The following is a 25,195-nucleotide window of genomic DNA, read 5'->3' on the forward strand; positions in this document are numbered from 1 at the left end:
GACAAAAATCTTTATTTGGCAACAGGCCAGAATTAGAGAATATCTTTGAATATCTTATATATATCTTAAAGAGGATATTGGAGAGTATCTTACAAAGAGATACTAACTTTAAATATATCTCAGCAACTAAAAGTAAACTATGTCAATAGATGAAAGTATATTTGCGTGGGAACCAGAATTAATCCATTTATATAAATAGGTTTATACCTCAAGTAGAAACACATAGTTGTTATTATCACTGTATTTCCTTGATTGCAAGATGCTAGTAATTTAGATCACATCTTCTTGGTGAAAGAAGAAACAGGTTCACAAAAAAATGAGAAGAATGTAGATTCTTACAAACAAGGAAATACTATTTCCCTAAAACCAAAACTTTACATAGTATCCTTAGGCAGCCCTTTGGTGGCCATACATGTCTTTCTCTCTCAGTTCCTTGGGTGACTCCTTTAACGTCTCCTCTTGTTCACCTTCAGGACTGTAAGAGAGAAAGTGAGAAGTTATATGAATGGCCTGTCAGCTGAGTACACTAAGCTGGTACAAGGAACCAGTGTGAGAAGCAGCAAGAAGGGCACTAGGCTCAGAAGTGGGAAGTGTGGGCTCTGGTCCTGGCTCTGCTACCAACTAGCCACATGTTCTCAGGCCAGTCTGGGCCCTGCTCTGTGCCTCGGTTTCCTCTTAGAGACTGAATAAATATTCTCTAAGGGTCAGCCCATCTGAAATCAGCTGCTGATGTTATAGGACAGTGAGCAAGTTCCAGAGGAAACCAATGGAGTGCAGGAACTTTGCTGGAGATGGAGGCTGGAGCAAGGGGCACAGTCATGGGGCCTGACCATGTGAGATAGCTTCCAGGCAAGGAGTGGCCAGAAAAGAATACTGAAGACAAATTGGACCTGTTTCTACTTGAACCAGTATTTAGGATTCAATTTCAATACTTGTTGAACACAAACTACAAGCCAGGACCCAACTAAATCCTTCCATGTTTTCACATTTTTCATCTTTGCAACAATCCTGTGGGGCCAATGGTACAAAGGAAAGAGCATAGACTTTGAGTTGTGTCTTTATTAATTCTGTTCACTAAAATATTTGTTCTCCTTCCAAGCACACAGTAGGCCAGCACTTTTGGCCCTCCTAATTTGCATAAATGGCCACATGACCTGTTTTAACCAGTGAAATATAAGTGAAAATGATGTGTGTAACTCTTGGGAAGAAACTTTAAAGGACACTACACATGACCCCAGAAATCGACCCAAACCACTATGCCCAATTAATATTCGACAAAGGAGGCAAGAGCATACAATGGAGTCAAGACAGTCTCTTCAATAAATGGTGTTGGGAAAATTGGACAGATACATGCAAAAAGATGAAACTAGACCACCAACTCACACCATACACAAAAATAAACTCAAAATGGATAAAAGACTTAAACGTAAGACGGGAAACCGTAAAAATACTAGAGGAATCCACAGGCAGCGAAATTGCAAACATATGCCGAAGGAATTTCTTCTCTGATAATGCTCCTAGGGCAATGGAAACTAAAGAGAAAATAAACAAATGGGACTACATCAAAATAAAAAGCTTTTACACAGCAAAGGAAACCATCAACAAAACAACAAGAAGACCCACTACATGGGAGAACATATTTTCCAATGATACCACCGATAAGGGTTTAATTTCCAACATTTACAGGAATCTCATGAAACTTAACAAAAGGAAGATAAACAATCCAATAAAAAAATGGGCAACAGACCTAGATAGACACTTTTCAAAAGAGGACATACAGAAGGCCGAAAGACATATGAAAACATGCTCAAAGTCACTAATTATACGAGAGATGCAAATCAAAATGACAATGCAGTATCATCTCACACCTGTCAGAATGGCTATCATCAACAAATCAACAAACAACAAGTGTTTGAGAGGATGTGGAGAAAAAGGAACCCTTCTGCACTGCTGGTGGGAATGCAGACTGGTGCAGCCACTGTGGAGAACAGTATGGAGCTACCTCAAAAAACTAAAAATGGAACTCCCATTTGACCCAGTGATCCCACTACTAGGAATATATCCCAAGAAACCAGAAACGCCAATCAGAAAGGATATATGCACCGCTATGTTCATAGCAGCACAATTCACCATAGCTAAGATTTGGAAACAGCCTAAGTGCCCATCAGCAGATGAGTGAATTAGAAAACTGTGGTACATCTACACGATGGAATACTATGCTGTGGTAAAAAAAAAAAAAAAAAGGAACTCTTGCCATTTGCAACAGCATGGATGGAACTGGAGAGCATTATGCTAAGTGAAATAAGCCAGTCAGAGAAAGATAAATACCACATGATCTCACTCATTTGTGGATTATAGAGAACAACATAGACTGATGAAAAGGGACAGATCCAAAGACTGAGAAACGGCGATCAGGCGATCAATCCCCAGAAGGAAAGTAGGGGAGGGCAGGGGTAAGGGGAAGAGATCAACCGAAGGACTTGTATACATGTATATAAGCCAAACCAATGGACATGGACAACAGGGGAATGGGAGCATGAGTGTGCGGGGTGGGGGGGGGGTGTTGGGGGTTAATGGGGGGGATGAGGACACATTTGTAATACCTTAACTAATGAAAAAAAAAAGGACACTACACAATTCACTGTCCCCTCTTTGCCTCCTCATCAATTAAGGATGCACAGGATGGACCCTATTCTCAGCTTGCATCTCTGATAGAAGGGAACACAGCACAGCACACTCCTGGCTATCCCAGGATGGACAACGAGTATGAGCAAATGATAAACTTGCATTGTTTTAAGCCACTAAAACCTGGGGATTGTTATGTAGCATAAATCTAGCTTCTCTTGACTGAAATAGCCACTCACCAACTGTTCAACCTTAGAAAAAATACTTAAACTCTCTGAACTTTGCTTTCCTTACTGGCAACATGGAGATAATAGTGTGTACCTCAGAGGGTTGTTCTATGAATTAAATTTGACAAAACAGAGTACCTGCACATGGGGGCTGCTTAGGAAATACTAGCTACAATTATTACAGATAAGGAAACTAAGGCTCAGAGAGGGGAAAAGTAAAGTGAATATTATTGTATTAGACCCTTTACATCTATTCATTTTTTAATTAAACTTTCTTTTGAGATAACTATATTCACATGCAGTTTTAAGAAATACACTTTACCCAGTTTCCCTCAATGGAAACATCTTGCAAATCTACAGAACAATATCACAACCAAGAAATGGACACCGATACAATCAAAACAGGCATTTTCACCACCAATGTTGCCCTTTTATAGCCATGCCTACTTCCCTCCCACTACCTACCTCCTCCCTAACTCCTGGAAACAATTCATTTGTTCTTTATTTCTATAATTTTATCATTTCAAAAATGTTATATAAGTGAAATCATTTAAATAACTTTTGGGGATTGATTTTTCCACTCAGCAGAATTCTCTGGAGATTTATCCAAGTTGTCACATGTATCAATAGTTCATTGTTTTTCCTGGCCGCGTAGCTCAGTTAGCTAGAGCACTGTCCCGCTACACCCAGGTTGTAGGTTTGATCCCCAGTCAGGGCATATACAAGAAACAAAATATTTAAAAATAATAAATGTTTTTTGTTTTTTTTTAAGAGAGAGAAGTATTGATGTGAGAGCAGAACATTGATCAGCTGCTGCCTACATGCCCCCTTACCGGGGATTGAGTCCTCAGCCCAGGCATGTGGCTTGACTGGGAATTGAACCGGCAACCTTTCAGTGCACAGGATGACACCCAACCAACTGAGCCACACCAGCCAGGGCACTGTTCATTCTTTCTTATTGCTGAAGAGAATTCCATAGTATGGATGTATCACAGCCTGTTAAATCGTCCCCTTGTTAGATAAAATCTGGGTTTCCAGTTTTTGGCAACAAAAAAAGTAGCTATAATTTTCATGTGTGTATTTTTGTGAGCTTAAGTCTTCATTTCTCTGGAATAAATGCCCAGGAGTTATATTATTACTTTTAGTCCCTATGTCAACATTCTCAGTAAAGATTCTTATTTCTGTTTTACAAACAGGGAAATAGAAGAGAGGGCTTGAGAAACCTGACCAAGGTCAAACGGACAAAAAGCAGCCAGGATCTGAATCCAGATAATGACTGCCTTTCATGACCACTCACATTCTGAACAAGTCCTAACAAAGCTCATTCGCCAGAGCTAATTTTTAGAACACAGGGCTAGTACATTTGAAGATGAGAATATATAAATACGGGGTGTTATCACCAATTAACTTTACTTCTATGAGTCTGAGACTGTGAAGAAAATAATAGCACATACCTTTGTATAGGTTGGAATTGAGACCTGGTCAAAACCTCAGCATCCTTTCCAAAGCTTTGTCTCCTTTGGACCTTTCTTTCACCTGAAAGAATACAGCGAATGTATTTTTTACTTGATTTTTGCCAACCCAGATTGTTCTTTTCATTCCCTTCACTTTCCCTTGGTCTTGTTCAGATGAGAAATACTCTGATAAACAGAAGTGCTTCCTAATTGGGTTTGGATTGAGTGCCGCAGAAGGGGTTTTTGTTCCAAAAGTTTGTTTTTCTTGCTCAGAGGGGAGAACTCTGACACTCAGAACACAAGCAAGCCATCTACTGGCCTTCCAGTCATAACCTCACAGTTATTTTTGGAGACAAATGTTGTTTTGTCTTTTGAGGAAGGCAAATTGATCTGGTTCCTGTCAACAGACACCAGGGGGCGTTGAAACCAAGAACTGTTTGTTCACTAAAGAGCCCAAATAGGAAAAACCATTAACTGAGCTTTCCCAGAGTGCTAACTGTGCCTCTCGGCCATCAAAAACCACTTAAGGAGTAGGGCTGGGGTCTCGAGTACTAAGGAGCTAATTCAACTGTCTTCTGTCCTCCTGGATGCTCAGAGATACTGTGCAGACCTCTGGGCAGACAGGGCCAGTGTCCATTTTCCTTCCCACCACTGTACTGCTGTGGCTTACAGAGAAGGGGCAGATCAGCCGGCCCTACTGGCAAATGCTCATGACCCCCCTCCCATCCCTTAGGTCCAGGTAGTCTGGTGGGCAATGGGGAGGCCCAGAGAACAACGCCATCGTAAGCAGGTACCAAGGAGCTCTGAAACCCTATCAGTGAAGGCACACGGGGGTTCTTCCTGTGGCCCTCTTTCAAATACTAGAAAGCATAAATGAATTCCTAATAAGCACAATTCAGAGAAGGAGGGGAATTTAGAGATTTGAGTCTGACCATCTCCTTTACTTTATACAAAGGGACAGTGCAACCTCGGTGAAGTGACTTGCCCAAGGTGATACAGAAAGAGCATCAGTGGCAGAAGTGGTCTTAGAAGCCAGCATGTGTCCAATTGTGACCCTTGTTTCATCGCCTGGTGTGGAGAGCGTATGTATCAGAGCCCTAGCAGAAAAGTGGGAAGAGAGGCCGAAAGAATGAAACAGTAGACATCAGAGGCTTCTTCGTGGACTGCAGATGTCTGGATGGAACTAGCCCAGGTTTTCTGACCTGTCTGCCCCAAACTTCTCTATTCCACTCGACCCTCTTCCAAACATAAGCGAAGTGGCCGTGTGCCGGCCAGGCTCACCCAGAAAGTGATCATGGATAGAGGCTCCTCAAAAAGAAGTGGGTGGCCCAAGACCTAGGCCTGTGAACTTTTAATACTTATTATCCTGAGACTATAACTGTTCATCTAAAACAGGGTGGGGAACCTTTTTTCCGCCAAGGGCTATTTGGATATTTATAACATCATTCACGTAATATAAATTTATGTTGCTATGAAAAAAGCTCCTAGATTTATTGAATTTCTAGTCCACCTGCAGTTGCCCTGGCAGGCCAGACCAAATGATTTCCAGGGCTTTATACGGCCCACGTTCTGGACATCCCCACCCCTGAATTCTGTTAGCTTACAGCTTCTTAAAATGCTTCCAGCTTTGATCAGAGCCTGGATCAGGTTAGAGATGGAAGCTGGAGTGTGCAGCAGGAGGAAGAGGAGTTCACAGCCCAAGCCCGCCCTGCCTGGCTGGAGGCAGAGTGTTGAGACATGACTGTGGACAGCTACATGGCTTGGTAGGTGGATAACTCTGGTTTTAAAACATATGGTGACATACCTTAAGAGAGCAAAAGTATACAATTTTCAAATGTCTGTATCAGAATCAGGGATTCACTTATATCTTGTCTTGTGATCCAAGGTTAACTTGCCATGTCACAGGAAGCAGTCGCTAAGCTAGATAGAACCGAAGCCCTCCCAAGGGGAGGATGTTATGCTGCTGACTCTGCACTACTGGCTGTTATTAACTCTTTGCTAAGATGCAAAGCAAGCAAAGGAAAATGACGGTGAAACGCTGCCTTTCAGAGTGGAGAAAGACATAGCAACCAAGTTCTAGTTCTGGTTGTGTCAATAACTAGCTCTGTGGGCTGGGCAAATCCTTCAGGTCAGCTCAGCAAAGATAACTGATCACCTAGTATGTGCCATGAAGAAGCCTTAAATCTAGTGAAAGACTAGAGGGAAAAAAGAAACAACAACTTCAACACATGCCATAAGGACTCCAGGGGAGGTATAGTAACATGTGGATGGCTTGAGGCAGGTGAGGGGCAAGAGATTCATTCTAATGAAGGGAATTCACTGAGCCTAGGTTTTCTAATCTGTAAAATGAAAGGCCTGGAGACGTCATCTCTAAGGACCGCTCCTACTCCAAACATCCGTGTTTCGACACAAAGTGAAGGCAAGTGATTCTCAAAGGAATCTGCCCTAATGGCTATTACCAGAGACTTGACATTGAGCAAATGCCTCTTGCATTCCTTCGAAGTCCTCTTCTATGGGACCTGAGGTCTACAAAAGAAAGAAAGGAGGCTCAGTGGAGGCAGACATATCATCAAAAGGTTGAGAATTTCCAGGTGTCCTTAAACATGGAAAATCTTTGTAAGATTCCTGCATATTTTATAGAAAAAGAATAAGCCTGCTTTGCAGACACTATGTTCCTCCTCAACAAGGCCTCCCCCCACCTTCCATTGTAACGTGACTTTCCCTTCATCATTATACACTCCTCACCCCAACTTTCCAACAAAGATGTTCTGATTCCTGGGAGCTTTATCAGAAGAGCTAAAGAGCTGAAAAAATGGCCCAGACTGCAAAGCTATTCCATGGGATAAGAAGGCAGAACACTGGTTCCTTTGAAGGGAGGCAGTGATGGGGAGGAGGCACAAAGTGGGTCTTTTCCGGAACCAATAATGTTCTGTTTCTTGATCTGGGTGCTGGTTACATGTATGTATTCACTTTGTGAAAGTTCACGAGCTGAACACTTGAGATTGGTGTACTTTTTCTATGTTATACTTTTTATATATGTATATACTCTGTATATATACATATGTATTCTATCTTTTTATTAAAGATTTTCAGCCCCAGCTGGTTTGGCTCAGTGGATAGAGCATCAGCCTATGGACTGAAGGGTCCCGGGTTCGATTCTGGTCAAGGGCACATGCCCGGGTTGTGGGCTCGATCCCCAGTGGGGGGCATGCAGGAAGCAGCCAATCAATGATTCTCTTTCATCACTGATGTTTCTTTTTTTTTTTTAATATATTTTATTGAGTTTTTACAGTGAAGAAGGGAGAGGGATAGAGAGTCAGAAACATTGATGAGAGAGATCAATCAGCTGCCTCCTGCACACCCCCCAGTGGGGATGTGCCCGCAACCAAGATACATGCCCTTGACCGGAATCGAACCCGGGACCCTTCAGTCCTCAGGCCGATGCTCTATCCACTGAGCCAAACCGGTTCGGCCATCATTGATGTTTCTTTCTTTTTTTTTTTCCCCCCCCCATAACTCCCCTCCTCCCAGTTCCTGCCCCACCCTCCGCCCTCACTCCCCACCCACTGTCCTCATCCATAGGTGCACGATTTTTGTCCAGTCTCTTCCTGCATCTCCCACACACCTTTCCCCCCCAAGAATAGTCAGTCCATTCCCTTTCTATGTCCCTGATTCTATTATAATCACCAGTTCATTCTGTTCATCGGATTATTTATTCACTTGATTCTTAGTTTCACTTGTTGATAGATGCATATTTGTTGTTCATAATTTGTATCTTTACCTTTTTCTTCCTCTTCCTCTTCTTAAAGGATACCTTTCAGCATTTCATATAATCCTGGCTTGGTGGTGATGAACTCCTTTAGCTTTTCCTTATCTGTGAAGCTCTTTATCTGACCTTCAATTCTGAATGATAGCTTTGCTGGATAAAGTAATCTTGGTTGTAGGTTCTTGGTATTCATCACTTTGAATATTTCTTGCCACTCCCTTCTGGCCTGCAAAGTTTCTGTTGAGAAATCAGCTGCCAGTCGTATGGGTATTCCCTTATAGGGAACTGACTTTCTTTTTCTTGCTGCTTTTAAGATTCTCTCTTTGTCTTTTGCTCTTGGCATTTTAATTATGATGTGTCTTGGTGTGGTCCTCTTTGGATTCCTTTTGTTTGGGGTTCTCTGCGCTTCTTGGACCTGTAAGTCCATTTCTTTCACGAGGTGGGGGAAGTTTTCTGTCATTATTTCTTCAAATAGGTTTTCAATATCTTGGTCTCTCTCATCTTCTGGCACCCCTATAATTCTGATGTTGGTACGCTTGAAGCTGTCCCAGAGGCTCCTTACACTATCCTCGCATTTTTGGATTCTTTTTTCATTTTGCTTTTCCGGTTGGGTGTTTTTTGCTTCCTCGCATTTCAAATCATTGACTTGATTCTTGCGCTCCTCTGGTCTGCTGTCGGGAGTCTGTATAATATTCGTTATTTCAGTCCGTGTATGCTTAATTTCTAGTTGGTTCCCCAATATAACATCGAGGGTCTCATTAGTTTTCTTGTAGATCTCATTAAGTTTATCGGCGGCTTCTAAACAGTTCTTGAGAGACCTTAAAAGTGTGGTTCTGAACTCTATATCTTCCATTGACAATTTTGTCCTGTTTCTTTGTCTCCGCATTTTGTTATGCTTCCTTGGTGCACCCCCTAGTGGTCTTTGTGCACAGTCTTATAGTTAAATCTTGATTGTTGTAGCTAATTCCAGGGAGGGTTTGACCTCCAGGCCAAGTGGCTATGAGAATCAGCTGTGTCTGCAGTGAGAGAACTTCTGTCCTCTAGGGAGGTGCTAATCTAGCCTTTGCCTGAGGCTATCCGGCAAATTCCTCTGTACAGGGCTTGGGCGGGGCGGGTCGCACAGGATCAATAGGGTGGGCCGGAGAGAGCAGTTATGGCAGCTCTCAGTCCTGTCCCCAGGGGCTCTGCCTCTCTGAGTCCCAGCACCCGCTGCAAAGCTCAGAGAGAAAGCTGCACTCGCTCTGACCGAAGCCAGACAGTCCCGCTTCTCCCGTTTGAGTCTGGGTCCCTAAAGACTCGCCTGTATCTGGAGCTCAGAGTCTGCGACTCCCTCCCGATTGAAAACGCCAACCGCGCCCTCCGCCGCCAGCCCGCTCCGCGCACTCCGCACTTCAGAATTTGACTTCAGCACTGCGCCTCCTCTGAGTGTCCGTATGCGTTTCTCTTTCCTCCTAGTTGTAGGACTTCCACTCAGCCAGCGTTCCTGTGGTTCTGGGTGATGTCCCTTCTGTCTTTTAGTTTCACTTTTGAAGTAGTTGTTCAAAGCAGCAAACTCCGGCGTTAACCTATGCCGCCATCTTGGTTCTCCTCTCTGTCCTCAATCGATGTTTCTCTCTCTCTCTCTCTCCCTTCCTCTCTGAAATCAATAAAAATATATTTTTTTAAAAAGATTTTCATACTGTCCCAGTATGCTCACAGTAAAATCAAGAATGTTGAAAGGATTAATAATGGAAACTGCTCTGAGTTTTCAGAAGTGCAGACAAGTGGAAGTAATGCTTTTTGATGCATCACTGAATTCTTATCAGTCAAATGCTGTGACTGACATGGACGATCTTCTCTTTCCTCTACCCCACCTTCCATACTGGTAAAAGATCTAACAAGGGTGGCAGATTAGTGAGGAGCTGAGGTAGAAATTGTATAAGTAAATCCAGTGAGTTTCATTTTATAAAAGAAAATACTCTGTACAAATAGGTTCTTGCTAAAGCTATATTCCCGAGAAAACCCAGTGTGCTGGACAGATTCACATTCGCTGAGGGACCTTGCTCTAATTCTGGCTCTCCCACCACCAAGCCCGGTAGGCCAGGGCTAATTCCCCACATCTCCGATCACCAGTTCTTCTTTACAGAAAAATAATAGCAGATCCTTTTCCTGTCCCCAGAAAGGATATGTGAATTAGATAAGATAAAGTGCTTTGAAAAAAGTACATGGTGCTATATAAATAAATGCAGGGACCATGCATTTGGGAGAAAATACATTTGACCTTCCATTCTCAAAAGTCTTATTTTTCAGATTTTTTTCAAAGTGCATGAAAATACTGATTAAGTTGACATTATATACTTTTATATGTAATCTATTTTTCCCCAATAGAAATAATTTAAAAGGAATAAGGCACCCCACTGGCATGGCTTAGTGGTTGAGCCTCGACCTATGAACCCAGAGATCACAGTTCGATTCCCAGTCAAGGGCACATGCCTGGGTTATGGGCTCAATCCCCAGTAGGGGGCGTGCAGGAGGTAGCCAATCAATGATCTTCTCTCATCATTGATGTTACTCTCTCTCTCCCCCTCTCCCTTCCTCTCTGAAATCAACTTAAAAAAAATTTTTTTAAAGGAATAAGGCGATGGAGAAAGCTGAAATGTGCCTTACTCTGAACTGTAAATTCTTACCTCTCGAACTAAGTTTTCTTGAGCCGTTGGGGAGTAAGGATACTCATTGTCTGGTGTTAAAAATTCATTTCTTATGACCTCCGAAGACTCCGGTGAACCAACTGATGGCCAGGACTGATCCTATTGGTAATGTAGGACATTGCTTTTAAGTTGGTGCTCATGGTAAAGAACACCAACTTAAAGGCAATGTCCTACAGTGGGATGCAGTGTGAATAACAGGGCATCTAACATTACCCGGCAGTTAGGGTGACCCTCTCTGAGCTGGCCCTTCCTGCCTGCTTGCCCTCCTGCCTCTGCCCTCCTTCCCCACCGCAAGCTGTGAACAGAAGGACCATCCTCATCCTCAGTCTCAGCGTCCTCACCTGCACAATGAAGGGGAAAAGGGCTGGGCAACCTTTCTGCTCCAAAATTCTAAGAAGAAAGGCCCTGGACACCTCAAGCTGAGGACTGAATTTAAGTGCCCTGATCCTCGCTCATAGCCGCAGTCCATATGCTGGCATAATCCTCCAGATGAGAAGGCTGAGACTGCTCGGAACCGGGGAGTCCCTCGGGTGTTGTTACAGTTTAAAGGCAAGGGGAGGATCATGATTTTTAAAATAGCAATGCAACCTCAATAGTGAAAGCAAAAAAAAAAAAAAAAATTTAAATTATTTTTTGTTAATCCTCTCCCAAGGATATTTTTTTCATTAATTTTTAGAGATTAGAACCAGGACTTCTTGGTTCATGGGTCAATGTTCAACCACTGAGCCACACGGGCCAAGCCCCAAAATTAAACATTTTAACATAACAGTTATTTCTTCAGCATCTCTGCTCCACCCCTTCCCTTTCTGCTCATTTCTCTACGTTCAGGCCCTGATCCTCACATGGCAGGCAACTGGCTCCTTTCCTCACCTTCAATCATTCCTTTGCAGAGGTTTTGTGGTTTATTTCCTTGGACAATGCTTTTGCCACATGTTTCCTCTTCCTGGGCACTTAGTCGCTGCTCTCCTATCCCTCATATCGAATTGAAACTTCTCAGGCAAGCCCGGCCCCCCATCCCTTCCCCACTTCCCTGACAGGCCTGCTTCTCTAGCCAAGCCAGTCTGCTTAATACAGCATGTCCTTCTGGCCGCCATGTGATAGAAGGGATAAATTATCCTGTGAGTGGTTTATGTGCAGTGTTAAAATACTGTAGTAAGTTCTCTGAGAGACCTAAAATGTTATCACAATTGTATTTTTATAATGTTTCATTCTCAATTGCTATTTATATTCTTTAAGTGATTCTGGCCCCATGTCAAAAATGATTAAAAAAATTTGGTTTCTTAGTCTGGCTGGACTGTGGCCCAATTGCAGGCTTCAAGGATGTATTAAACCCCTGAAGCAAAGCTGTAACCTCAATGCAAATGCCAGGAAATGACTGAACCCCACAGGTCCTGCTGGGGCGCAGTTGTCAGGCATGAACATATTCCTTCCACTGAGTTGAGAGCGGAATCTGGGTCTTAGAGGACATCCAGGTGAAGGTGCTCTCATCATAATCCTGTTCTTGCTTGTCCTTCTCCAATCTGGCCTCAGTCACCTGCTGGGCCAGCAGCTTTGGTATCTAACCCACGCTGTGTTTCCAAGTTGGTCCTGTCCACCCAACTAGATGGGAAGCTCTAGAGCCAGCGCTGAACCCGACGCTTGTCTGTGTTCCCCCCAAGCTCCAAGAGACACAATGCTTTGAGTTGAACTGACTCAAAAAGTAAAGGGCAGGGAGGTAAAGACTTCATTCACGTCAGAGACATGAGGGCACATACTCCAACAAGAAAGTACTACTACAGATACTATTTCCATGTCATAATACGTAGCAACACCTCATTTCTACTTTATTAGGTCCTTGGATTCAACCTGGCTCTCTGGAACATATTACTTACGTTGCAAGATTTCTCAATGACCACAGGCGCTTCAGAACGTGCTTGAAAGACTTCACTATGCTCGGGCTCCTCACTTTTTCTGGGGGACAGGTGACTGATACCTAATGATTATGACACAACCAAGGCCACAGTCATTCTGAGGTATTCAGATGGCACGAAAGGGCAAAGGGCAGCGTGAGAGAAGTGATGCATGCATATTCTGCTCAGCATGGCCACATCCCATGTGGCGTGGTCAGGTTCAGTCTAGAGCTGGGGTGCGGAACCTTGTTTCTGCCAAGGGCCATTTGGATATTTATAACATCATTCGTGGGCATACAAAATTATCAACTTAAAAATTAACCTGCTGCCAAAACCGGTTTGGCTCAGTGGATAGAGCGTCGGCCTGCGGACTGAAAGGTCCCAGGTTCGATTCCGGTCAAGGGCATGTACCTGGGTTGCGGGCACATCCCCGGTGGGGGATGTGCAGGAGGCGGCTGGTCGATGTTTCTCTCTCATCGATGTTTCTGACTATCTCTCTCCCTTCCTCTCTGTAAAAAAAATCAATAAAATATATTTTTTTAAAAAAATTAACCTGCTATATTTGGTTAAACATTTAATTAACTCACCCTCTAATGCCTTGGGAGGAGGCAGACCAAATGATTTCATGAACCTTATATGGCCCATGGACCAGACATTCCCTACCTCTGGTCTAGAGAGTGGAGTCTGTTAGCATAGCCTGGCCCCAACATGCATTCCTGAATCATCCACCCAGTCAAAACTGGGGCTTGACAAACACTAAAAAGTACCAAAAAACCCAAAACAAAACAATAAAAAACCCGTAAGCCAATAGATTTTATTCCTAAAATAGATGATCATTTTACATGTTCCTTTCTTTGACTTGTAAACAACTGTGAAATAACATCCTATGCCTTGATTGCAAGCAAATTACCAAGTGGAAATACACAGCCTGCAGTTTTAACGTAGAAATCTATAAAGAGCCGAGACCGGTTTGGCTCAGTGGATAGAGCGTCGGCCTGTGGACTGAGAGATCCCGGGTTCGATTCCGGTCAAGGGCATGTACTTGGGTTGCGTGCACATCCCCAGTAGGAGATGTGCAGGAGGCAGCTGATCGATGTTTCTCTCTCATCGATGTTTCTAACTCTCTATCTCTCTCCCTTCTTCTCTGTGAAAAATCAATAAAATATATTTAAAAAAAAATTAAATAAATAAATAAATAAATAAAAAAGAAATCTATAAAGTGATGAGAGCCAAAAGTTCCTCTGGCATAGACTCTCTGAGAGCCAGTGGAATTTTCCAGCTTAAAGTGCAATGCAAAGAAATGGACAGTAGGAAGGGCTGTCCACCACTGCCCTCAGGTAGGAAAGGTTCAATTCCTTGCTAGGTTACACCCAGCCCCAGGTTCAGTGCATGGGGATTATTTTACTGGATTTGAAAAAATGGGTAGAAAACAGTAGAAAAACTCAAGAATCTCCCGATTTCTTTACCTGTGGGAGGAACAGTGGGATCAAAAGGGCATGTTGCTTTCCCCTCGAACGCAGGGTTCCCAGGCAGTTGGGAAGGAGAGGACCAAGCAAAGGAAACATTCCAGGAGGTTCTCTTGGCTTTGAGAGCTGATTATGTGATAGAGTTCGCCCACCCCAATTCCTCCAACTGAACTTACTGGGGAAGCTTCCAGGCTGTCTGCCACGCTGGTCGTCCTCATGGTCACCACTGTCTGTTTTGTCACGCCTGCCATTCCCTCCTGGCGCATTTTCCCTGGAATACTCTACAACGCGCCGCCAAGTCCCATTCTCAGGGTCCCTAATGGGAGGCTGCAGCAAGGGATCAGGCTCGTTCTCAGCCTCAGCCTCATTCTCTAAAGTCGAGCTACTCTGAGGATGCCAAGGAGGTACAGCCAGCTGCCCAGCAGCTGCTTTCTCCGCCATTTTTTTAACCTCCACTGGATACAAAAGAAAGTCGTTATTTAAAACAGCACCATGGATATTGGACACAAAAGCTTTTGATTCTTAAAGAGCTATATAATACTTTTATAGCTCGTATTGTCACAAAAATATGCCTTTTTAGAATTCCATCACCTGTAGCTTACCCTGTTTTGCTTGAAGAGGGGAGAGAATTGATGACAGAGTGAAGACAGGGCAAAAGAATCTGTTAGTTACAGCCCTTGTTACTGAATTCTAGGCAGATGGACCTTCTTGCTCTGAAGATGTCACAAGGAAGTGACACCTAAAGCCCCCCGTCTGTAGAGATTCCACAGGATTCTGTTTGAGTTTGTCTAGGCTTTCTAGGCCATGATGAGTTCATATTTTGGAGGTGGGCATATATGTGTGTGTTTTCATTCCAAATGTTCTATACTTTTGCTAATGTACTTAGCATTAGTGTTTAAAAAAAAAAAAAAAAAGCATAAACATCGTGCCTAGCTGGTTTGACTCATTGGTAAGAGCATCAGCCTGCAGACCGAAGGGTCCTAGGTTCAATTCTGGTCAAGGGCACATGCCTGGGTTTCGGGCTCAATCTCCAGTGGTGGGGGGGTGGGGGTGGGGTGCAAGAGGCAGCTGATCAATGACTCTCTCTCATCATTGATGTTTCTATCTCTTTCTCCCTCTCCCTTCCTCTCTGATATCAATAAAAATATTTTTCAAAAAAATTTTTTTTAATGTATTTATTGACTGTTTACAGAGAAGAAGGGAGAGGGATAGAGAGTTAGAAACATCGATGAGAGAGAAACATCGACCAGCTGCCTCCTGCACACTCCCTACTGAGTATGTGCCCACAACCAAGGTACATGCCCTTGACCGGAATCGAACCTGGGAACCTTGAGTCCGCAGGCCGACGCTCTATCCACTGAGCCAAACTGGTCAGGGCTAAAAATATTTTTTAAAAGGCATGGACATCATATCCTTTTAAGCTTACAAGATAAAACTGACACAAAAGGATAATGCCCACAGGATATGTGAAAGTGACACTGCAGGGTTTCTAAGCTAATAATGGTGCATCTCAAATACCCATATTGTATATGTTTACTACACTTATGTAATTTACATCCGAATATAATAGAAACATTTCTTATGTGGCCTAGAAGTGAATAAAAAGCACTTCTCTTCTGCAGTTAGTAATCAGAAAGGCTTTGCTTTTAAAATGGAACAATCGCCGAAACCGGTTTGGCTCAGTGGATAGAGCGTCGGCCTGCGGACTGAGAGGTCCCAGGTTCGATTCCGGTCAAGGGCATGTACCTGGGTTGCGGGCATATCCCCAGTGGGAGATGTGCAGGAGGCAGCTGATCGATGTTTCTCTCTCATCGATGTTTCTAACTCTCTATCTCTCTCCCTTCCTCTCTGTAAAAAATCAATAAAATATATTAAAAAAATAATAATAATAAATAAATAAATAAAATGGAACAATCTTATGGAGAAAAGAATGTGGGAGGACAGTGCAGTATAGGCTGTGTACTTAAGAGATACCAACCAGGTTAAAATATACTTTAAATTTCATTTTGTCCAACAGAACCCATGACTTTATACTCACTTTTCCATTTTAAGTGTACCTTTCCAACATCTTCATGATTTCTTGACTTTGTATTATATATTTCAGAAGACACGGATTCCATGTTGATCCTAAATTGTATAGGTTTTTTGAAGGGGGGGGGGGAGCAGGGTGGACACAAACACATCAGTTTGCTCAAGTTCTTGACACCAACGACCTTAGCCCACCAGCACACCCAAAGGACTGAACCATTCCTGGGGCCGCAATGACTCCTTCTTGCCACCAGAGGGCGACAGACTCCTCAACATTAAGCTAGCAAGACTCCTTACCTGGCAGGACCCTGAACAGGGGTGGCTGCCACTGGTGGTCCCTTTGGGTGGTCTGACATGGTGAAGAGTGAACTATTCAGCTGTGCCACTTTGGCTTGGGCACTGGACTCTCTAGGCTGTCCCTGGCTAAGAAATGAAAGGACTGGGTCAGATGGTCTGGTTCTTTTTAATTTCCAAATTCAGATTTCAAGATAAAAGTGCTCTTGGATATTGTAGAAAAAACCAATTAAAATACAGTTTCACCAGACAGAATCCTGGTCCTTAGGCTGTTGCAGACCCTTCTCTTCCACTCAGTGCCACAGAACACGGTTATGGCTCAGTAACTGCTCCTGCCCTTCGATCAGAATTCTCTGGTAACAGCCCCACCTACATATCAGTGAGAGCACAATAACCTTTGTAAAGATAGACTTAAGGCACCAGGGATCTTAAAGACATTCTGAGATCGTAAGCCTAGTTTCATTGAGTTCTAGACCCTGACCTGCCACTGGCTGGCTGACTTTCACAAACTTTGGGCCAAGCAAACAAGGGAGTCTCTTTTCCTCTCAATATCCTCTGATAGTGTATTTTTTTATTGTTCATTACACTAACTCTAAAAAATGTATGTGATCTCTGCATGCATATGAATCCCGCTATCCAGAATGCCCTCTTCTCCCACTGCACCAGGAAGCAGAGAGACTGTTGGCATTGGAAAGGTCAGAGCTGATCAGCTTCTTTAAAGAGCAATTTGGTGCTCTAACCGGTGTGGCTCAGTGGATAGAGCGTCGGCCTGCGGACTGAAGGGTCCTGGGTTCAATTCCGGTCAAGGGCATGTACCTGGGTTGTGGGCCCATCCCCAGTAGAGGGTGTGCAGGAGGCAGCTGATCGATGTTTCTCTCTCATCGATGTTTCTAACTCTCTATTCCTCTCCTTCCTCTCTGTAAAAAAATCAATAAAATGTAAAAAAAGAAAAAGAAAATATATATGTATGTATATAATTTTTGTTTTTTAAAAGTATACAAAAAAGACTAGGTGGACTGGTAGCAAAATGTTAAGCTTTGGTCTGTTTTTTGTTCTTTTGGAGAAAGAGGGTGGAGCTGAGCCGGGAAGGCCACAACCCTAGTTTAGCTTTGTTATCTAATGGCTATACTGGAACCCCATCTGCCTCTATCAATGACATGAGTGCTAAACCTTCTGATGTCAGGGAGGTGGTTTTTCAATAATTCCCTTCTTTGCCTCAGCTGATTTTGCTCAGTGGTTAGAGCATCACCCCATGGACTGAAGGGTCTCGGGTTTTATTCCGGTCAAGGACACATACCTTAGTTGCAGGCTCGAGCCCCAGCTGTGGGCGTGTGCAGGAGGCAACCAAAAGATGTGTCTATCTCACATCGATGTTTCTGTCTCTCCCCCTCCCTTCCACTCTCTCTCAAAATCAATGGAAAAATATCCTCAGGTGAGGATTAACAAATAATAATAATTCTTCCCTTCCTAAAGATAAAATATACTAAATTAAAATGTCTGGTTTTCTTTGATGTTCCCGTACTGTACATTTTTACCAACATGAAAGGAGCAGCAGACTCCTGTCATTCATCTCAGTCACCACTGAGGGAGAGAATAAAAGATCTTTCTTCCAGTACTAATTCAAAGCTGTAGATAAATGCTGTCATTTAACCACAGAAAAGGAAAACTAAAATTGACATACTAGTCTATCTTGAAAACCATCTAATGCTCCTTTAATAATTCCCCTCCCCAACCATAAAATTATTTTCGTTGCTACTTCATAACTGTAATTTTGCTACTGTTACGAATCATAATGTAAATATCTGATATGCAGGATGTATTTTCATTGTTACAAATTGAACATAATTAAAGCATAGTGATTAATCACAAAAACAGTATGTGATTAAAAAAAATAATAATTCCCCTGATGCAAAATAAATTAGCTTTGCCTAAGTTCTTAAACACCCAGGGTACACATATGCTCTTCTTCCAGTGATCTGTGCTGACTCGACTTCATTTAACTGATCCGGCTGGAAATCAGAGGTTGCAGGGTAACAGTGAGAGTGTTCGACGCCCTCTTTCTGCCCTCCTGTCAGTCACACTCATTTTGAACCGAACAGTTTGATTTCTGGAGCACTGGCAAAGGGAAGGCCTGCCATTTCTTATAAGAAAAGGCATCAGGGCAGCTTTGGAAAGGCGAGGTGCTTTGCTTTTGCCAGCGGATGAGCTCTGTCTGATTCCCCTGCCAGGTGCTTTACCTTTGCTGTCTCCTACAAGTTCCCATTACACTGCTCTTTTTGCTCAGTGAACAGAGGGAACCTGCCAGATCTGTTTCTGTGTCACTAACCTTCGTCACTCCCAGACTTTGTCGCTAGAGTATGAAGATCATTAAGTGACCTCAGAGTCACAGGGGAGTCTGAAGGCTTGGGGATACAAAGGACAATAGCACGTTAACCCACCTGCAAGTATTTTGGTTTCTGTTTCCTTCCGAACTGTCTCTGGCTCCTTGGGCGGGCTGGAATTGTTCGCCTGGGCTCTGTTTTCCAGGGCCACAAAGAGTCAGCAGATGGAAAAGAAGTAAACATGTGTCAGTGTTTTGATGAAGGAATCCTCCTCTTTATTCTCCATTCTGTTTTTAAAACTAATCTTGCTAAATGTGTAGAAATAACCAGATCTACCAAGATAATTTCCCTTTGCGTGTTTCACATGTAGTACGTCATCTCTTCACATCTCTTTACATAGAAATCTTGGCCCTCAGCAACCCAACCCAGACAGGGCACAAATGAAGAATGAGCAGAAAAACAGACTAAAATTAAAGATCCAACAACTCTCCCCTCTATTATATTAAGGCAGCAGGCTTTGGGGCAGGGACTGAATGATTAAGCCATTTCGAATGGGGATTAATACTTGCCCAAGATACCATAATTAGTAAGTTGAATCATGTAAAATGGTCAATCCTTTATTATTTCGATCTATAAAACAGCAATTTCATGTGGTTCAACAGAAAAGGACATGAGCTTTGTGTTGGGTCTGGAACGGAAGGTGATGAGTAAGTACCTTGGCATTCCATCCTGGAGGCCTTATTTCCCAAAGCTAAGAGGAGCCCCCACAGCTGAGGACCTCCCTATGAATTGGCGGTGTGCATGTCCACCCTGGCATATGGGCCAGGGGCAGTGTTGGACCCGGCTCCAGGTCCTGCTCAGAGGCCCTACCTCCCACTTCTTAGCTTTACCTGGTGGCTTTTTTCTGACGAATCCCCGGTGCTTTCTTCAGAGACTTGAATGAAAGCAGTAAAAGGTTTCCAGTCACAGCCACTTCTTCCCCTGGGCCTTTTGCCAAAACGTTCCCCTTGAAAGTCTCTCACTGTTCTTGGAGACCTTGCCAGGGTCGGGCAGTTGCCACCCGCATCTGGCCTCTGGCCCCTCGGCAAGACAGGAGGAATATAAACGGAAGATGGGGGGCCCACCGCCGCAGGCAAGTGAGAGAGGTTAGGAAACATTCTTGAAGAAGCCCACAGAGACAGGCACTCCTCCTGCTCCTTCAGCCTCCTCTCATACTCGCTGAATTTCTGCTTGATTTTCTCATTATTCTGGTTCGCCATTGCCTGTGCGATCTTTACATCTAGCATACACTTACTGATGTACATGTCGGTCTTGGACCACTTGCTCACCTTGCACTTGGCTTCTCTGGCTGGCTTAGGTGGGCTGGGGGAACTAAGTGAACCATTTTGCTGGTCCCAGTCCTCAAAGGAGACCTCTGTGTCCGCTTCCGAAGAGCTCTCACTCTTTTCACAAAAGCAGCATGCCTCTCTCTCCATCTTTTCCAGCTCCTCTTCCAGGGACGCCAGCTCACCTCCCTGGTTTGGGCTGGCCCCCTCCAGAGATAAACCAACTCCTGGGGGCTCTTTCTCTTTGTCACCTTCCGTGTCCAGGCAGCGGGAGTAGATTTCGTTCATTTCGAAGCTGCAAAGGCTTGACGGCCCTGAGCTGGGGCTCCTGGACTCCCCGGCCACAAAGCAAGCAGGAGGAGCAGCATCTTGCCTCTGAGCCTCCTTGGCCATCAGAATGGGATCTGGGACCTGAGGATCTGGTGTGGCCTTCTCGCTGGGATTCCTTGGTGAATGAAGCTGACTGCCTGTTGAAACGAGCAGTAACATGCAAACGGTTGAGTGATCACATGCAGCAGCTAAGCACCTTGGTGGTGCTCGAGTGACATGAGAAAGCAGAAAGCAGCTTTCTGTTTTCCCACTCCCTTCCCAGGTGTGGAAGACTACCAGACACACTCACAGCGGGGCAAAGGGTGTTTCTAACTAAGAGAAAGTTCCCATTTTGACATGGGCTGAGGTAGAAAATCTGGGAGGGACCAAACCCTGGGGGAAATGTTCTAAGCTTAAGGTGCAGTGTGCTCAAAACATGCATAACTGCCTGGCCGGTGTGGTTCAGTGGTTGGGCATCATCCTATGAACCAGGAGGTCATGGTTCAATTCCCAGTCAGGGCACATGCTCAGGTTGAGAGCTTGATCCCCACTGGAGGGGCAGCTGATTGATGATTGATTCCTCTTTCATCATTGATGTTTCTCTCTCTCTCCCTCTCCCTATCGGAAATCAATAAAAATATATATTTTTTTAAAACATGCATAACTGGACACTTCCACTTAGGCTCCGTGGTTGTGGTTCAGGAGCTCACACCTGGGATTGTCATTCCAGTTTTGCTCTTGAGTCCAGAAAGTTCCCAGAGCCACATATATACCCTCTTGAATGCCCCTTTGTTAGTCATATGTGGCCTGAAACAGTTATACAAGAATCCTTTGATAAAAACAAAAGCAAAGTAGATTATAAGGGTGCAGACACAAAGGGATTAGCAACAAAAGGGCCAGCAGAAATCTCTGATAAAAAGACTAAGGTGATACTCTCAGAGGAACTCATTGTTTTCAAAATGAACCTGATAATCTGAAGCACTTCTTCCTAATTATCTCTGACCTTCTTTTAAGATCAGAATTCAAGATAGATAGTTTAGATATTTACTTGGTACTAATCAGGAAATACATGTTATTTATATTTAAAATGTACTTAGTTATATTTAATGACCTCATTCCTGAGTTCCTTTTTCATTAACGTAGCTTTCATTTCTATTACTGCAGCAGTTTAATCATGTAAATAAACAGAAGGTTGGTTCCAGTAGACACTATTACTAAATCAGTACTTAAACATCCTTGGGCCTCTGGCTCTTTGAATTTGAGTACAATATATTTTACTGTGAGACTGTACAGTGAAAAGAAAGGAGTTTCTGCAGATGATAAGGACTTAAAATATAAAGTTATAATTACTGCTTAACACAAATGAGCAACTTATCTACAAAAGTAGTAATTACTATTTATTGCTTTGAAGAATATAGCAAAGACAGGGAAATGGAGGAAATTTCTTTGGAATAAAATGGAGCACCTCTTACATAAAAGTCTAATGTATATTATAAAATTCTAACCTTGTTGCATTCCTTCTATTCCTACAGAATGTATCATTCAGTTTAAAAAGAAAACATGCATGCCCGGCCGGTGCGGCTCAGTGGATTGATGGAGCATCATCTTATGCACTAAGAGGTTGATGGTTCCATTCCATGTCAGGGCACATGCCTGGATTTTGGGTTTGATCTCCAGTAGGGGGTGTGCAGGAGGTAGCCAATCGATGTTTCGCTCCCATTGATGTTTCTTTCTCTCTCTCTCATCAATAAAAACATATTTCTAAAAACATGCATACCTGTCAGGACATGCAAATTACAGGCCCCTGACTCTTAAGGACTAAACTCACAGACTTCTTTACACACATAAGAGTTCAAATATTCATGTCAGTTAAAGTTATGCTCTCGGTGAGCATTTGATAAAAGTAGACACTGCCTAAGACTCCACTGTATCATGGGAACAATAAGACCTCAATAAGTAACGCCAAGACTGACCAGCCATCACCCCTGGTTGATGGTGTACAGCTCGCAGAGAACAGGACAGAGGAGCCAAAACAGTGAGAGCTTGGAGAACCACTCTGGAGGCCTCTGTCCCTGTCCAGAAAGAGTCAGAGAGAGTGGTCACGTGGCTTGGGTTCCAGCTCTGGAATCTGGAGCGAGCCACGACCTCTCTGACCCTTGCTTTTCTCATTTTTCTCATTTGGAATGTGAGCGCATTAAGGATGACTGCAAGGCGCTTTCCAGCTCTGAATTCAAGGTTTAGAAATGAACTTAAAAGCAAAACATTAGAAGAAACACCAAAATATTAACAAATTATTTCTAAGTGGCAGAATTAAAATGCTAAGTAATTTTATTCTTTGTACTATCTCCATTTTTTATAAGGAGCAGATAATAGTTTTAAATTAAGAAATCATCATTTTTATTTGTGAAGCAATTAGATAAATTCCTAAGGATAATCATGCTAGAAATTAACTGGTTGCTACTGCTTAGTTCTGGATCCAACCAAGGTGTATATGGAGCTCAAACTTTTTAACTTAATAATTTCAAGGATCTTGATTTTTTCTCTCCTAAGGCACCCATCTTTTCCCAGTGTGAGTGACATGTACAGTTTGGAGGAATTGATTAGTTGCAACCTGTGACTCTCAGAACACATTCATGCCAAACCTGCGGGGTAAGGCCATACCCGCTTCCTTCAGCTCTTTTATTTCCAAGTCAGGGTTCTCTTTCAGATGTTCTGAAGTCAGTCCTAGGTAGACACCGACATCAGGATGGTGTTCATATCTCTGCACCCTGGGGCTCTCAGTTGGCTGAGTTCTCTGGGCTCCAATCAATTCCTGTGACAAGGGAAAAATTATCAAGGACATCTGCAATCATCTGAATGTCACTGGTGTTCCTGAAACAGATCTAGGTATCAAATAAACTCTCTCTTACTCCTGTTGAGTAGACTGACTATATTCCCAATTAGCTAATTCATTGTTATTATTATTCTATTTTTTTAATCCTCTAAAAATTCATTGACTTTTAGAGAGTGGAAGGGAGGGGGGGGGGGCATAGAGAAACATCGATGTGAGAGACACATCAATTGGTTGCCTCCTGCATGTGCCCCTACCATGGCCAGGGATTAAACCTGCAACTGAGGTACGTGCCCTTGACCAGGAATCGAATCTGAGACCTTTTAGTCTGCATGCCAATGCTCTAACTAGTGAGCAGAACCGGCCAGGGCCACTGTTATTATTATAAAAGTAACAACAGCTGCCATTCACTGAATCTCACGCTGTGCCCAACTACGTATGGACCCTCCCCAGCTTCCCTCCATCAATTCCTTGCTGCCCGCACACAGAATAGGTGTAATAAAATGAGGATTTCCAAAAATTCTTACCACTCGGCCTCTAGCTTCTTCTTGGTTTCTAACTCCCTACTCTCCTGAGATGAGCAAGCAGAAACACACTCCTAACAGCCTCAGGGCTTACCTTCAGGTCATTCTTCAGGATGTACTGGATATCTTGAAGGTTCATAGTTCGGTCTTTCTGTCTGACCTGGATGCCTGACTTAACAATATCATAGTAAGGTTTGGGAAGCCTGAAGTCAGCTTCCAAATAATTTCCCACGACTATGGCTCTTTTAATAACTGAGCCATCTAAGCCATCCCAGGGTATGTTATCTGTTAAGGAAAGAGTCAGAAGGAGTAACATTAAGAAATCAGGTGAAATGGGGTGTCCTTGGTCAAGACACTCACCCCCTTTAAACATTAGTTTCTGTAGAAAAACTACCTGAGAGTCCAATCACAAATGAGAGACCACTTTCCCCATTTACCAGGGGAATCCCTGCTGGAGAAGCAGGAAAAAGTAGTTACAGAGTCATGTACACATGGGTTTCCCACTGGCAGACCTGGGGACCACAGGACTATTTCGTGCAGTCAGGCTGGGTCACCAACGCATTCAATTCCTCTCACGGAAGGTGTGATTTTGCCTCTGGGACTGTAAACACTGCTAACTGGGGTTTTATGGGTGTGTGTGTGGGTGTGTCCCTCTCCCAAAGGATTCCCTCTGTCTGCAGGTACTGATCATGTCTTTAAGTGACACTGATTATATATACAAGGAACCTGGGTGTGTTTAACTTCACAGTTTACTTCTCAGGGCTCAGTCTTCCTCACCCATTTTCAAATTCTTCAGGGGCTCCTATATTCAGTTTAAAAACTTCGCTTGGATTAAATGCATTACCACCGACAAGCTGATAGAGAGGCTTTGCTGAGTCTTAACAAACAGGTTAAAAGAGGAAGATTACTCTGAGGTTATTTTATATCTTCCATAAGCAGAAAGAAGTTTTCTTGAAGAAATCTTTTTTCCATATCCTGCATTTTCATCAAACTAGGTAACTCTTGAGGTGGGGAGAGAGAGAGAATCCAACCTAAGAATAGGGACTTTGGTCAAGTCAATGTCCTCTTTGATCTACCTGTTAAAATCTCCTGTATGATCACAGAAAAGCTGTAGATGTCTGACTTCACTGTGATTTCCTTCTGCAAAATAACTTCTGGGGCAGCCCACTTGTACAGCTGGGCCGGGAGGGGGACTCGAGTCAGGTCCCTGTGTACATCTCTGTCCTGGCTGCAGAAGGAAACACAAGGAAGGGCTCATGTCTTAAAGGATCATTGCAATCATCACACAGTACATTTTTAAAAACATGAGCCTCTGAAGACCAGCAACCTCCTGCGCTTCTGGAAGCTCAGCTAGACTCTGAGCTAACCTAGCTGCCTGCTAATCCAACACCTGCAATTCTTCACCATTCCTACCCTGTGGGCCTGCCCATCCTCCCACCACACCTGGCTG

General features: G+C 43.4%; 1 protein-coding gene across 1 annotated transcript in view; it reads right to left on the reverse strand.

Annotated features, from left to right (window-relative positions):
* The window catches only part of TEX14 (testis expressed 14, intercellular bridge forming factor), a gene marked incomplete at its 5' end in the record, with an annotated part of 62,645 nt that overhangs the window by 16,864 nt on the left and 20,586 nt on the right, over nucleotides 1-25,195 (reverse strand). The window contains 13 exons of the mRNA XM_081110694.1: nucleotides 413-475; nucleotides 4,307-4,388; nucleotides 6,766-6,832; nucleotides 10,739-10,858; nucleotides 12,631-12,731; nucleotides 14,291-14,569; nucleotides 16,153-16,241; nucleotides 16,440-16,565; nucleotides 18,875-18,951; nucleotides 19,648-20,549; nucleotides 23,053-23,203; nucleotides 23,840-24,030; nucleotides 24,822-24,973. Coding sequence (XP_080966820.1) covers nucleotides 413-475; nucleotides 4,307-4,388; nucleotides 6,766-6,832; nucleotides 10,739-10,858; nucleotides 12,631-12,731; nucleotides 14,291-14,569; nucleotides 16,153-16,241; nucleotides 16,440-16,565; nucleotides 18,875-18,951; nucleotides 19,648-20,549; nucleotides 23,053-23,203; nucleotides 23,840-24,030; nucleotides 24,822-24,973 — 2,400 coding nt within the window. The remainder of the gene's footprint in view (nucleotides 1-412; nucleotides 476-4,306; nucleotides 4,389-6,765; nucleotides 6,833-10,738; nucleotides 10,859-12,630; nucleotides 12,732-14,290; nucleotides 14,570-16,152; nucleotides 16,242-16,439; nucleotides 16,566-18,874; nucleotides 18,952-19,647; nucleotides 20,550-23,052; nucleotides 23,204-23,839; nucleotides 24,031-24,821; nucleotides 24,974-25,195) is intronic.

The sequence above is a fragment of the Myotis nattereri genome, assembly GCF_964212035.1.
Source record: "Myotis nattereri genome assembly, chromosome: 16".
Classification (NCBI taxonomy): domain Eukaryota; kingdom Metazoa; phylum Chordata; class Mammalia; order Chiroptera; family Vespertilionidae; genus Myotis; species Myotis nattereri.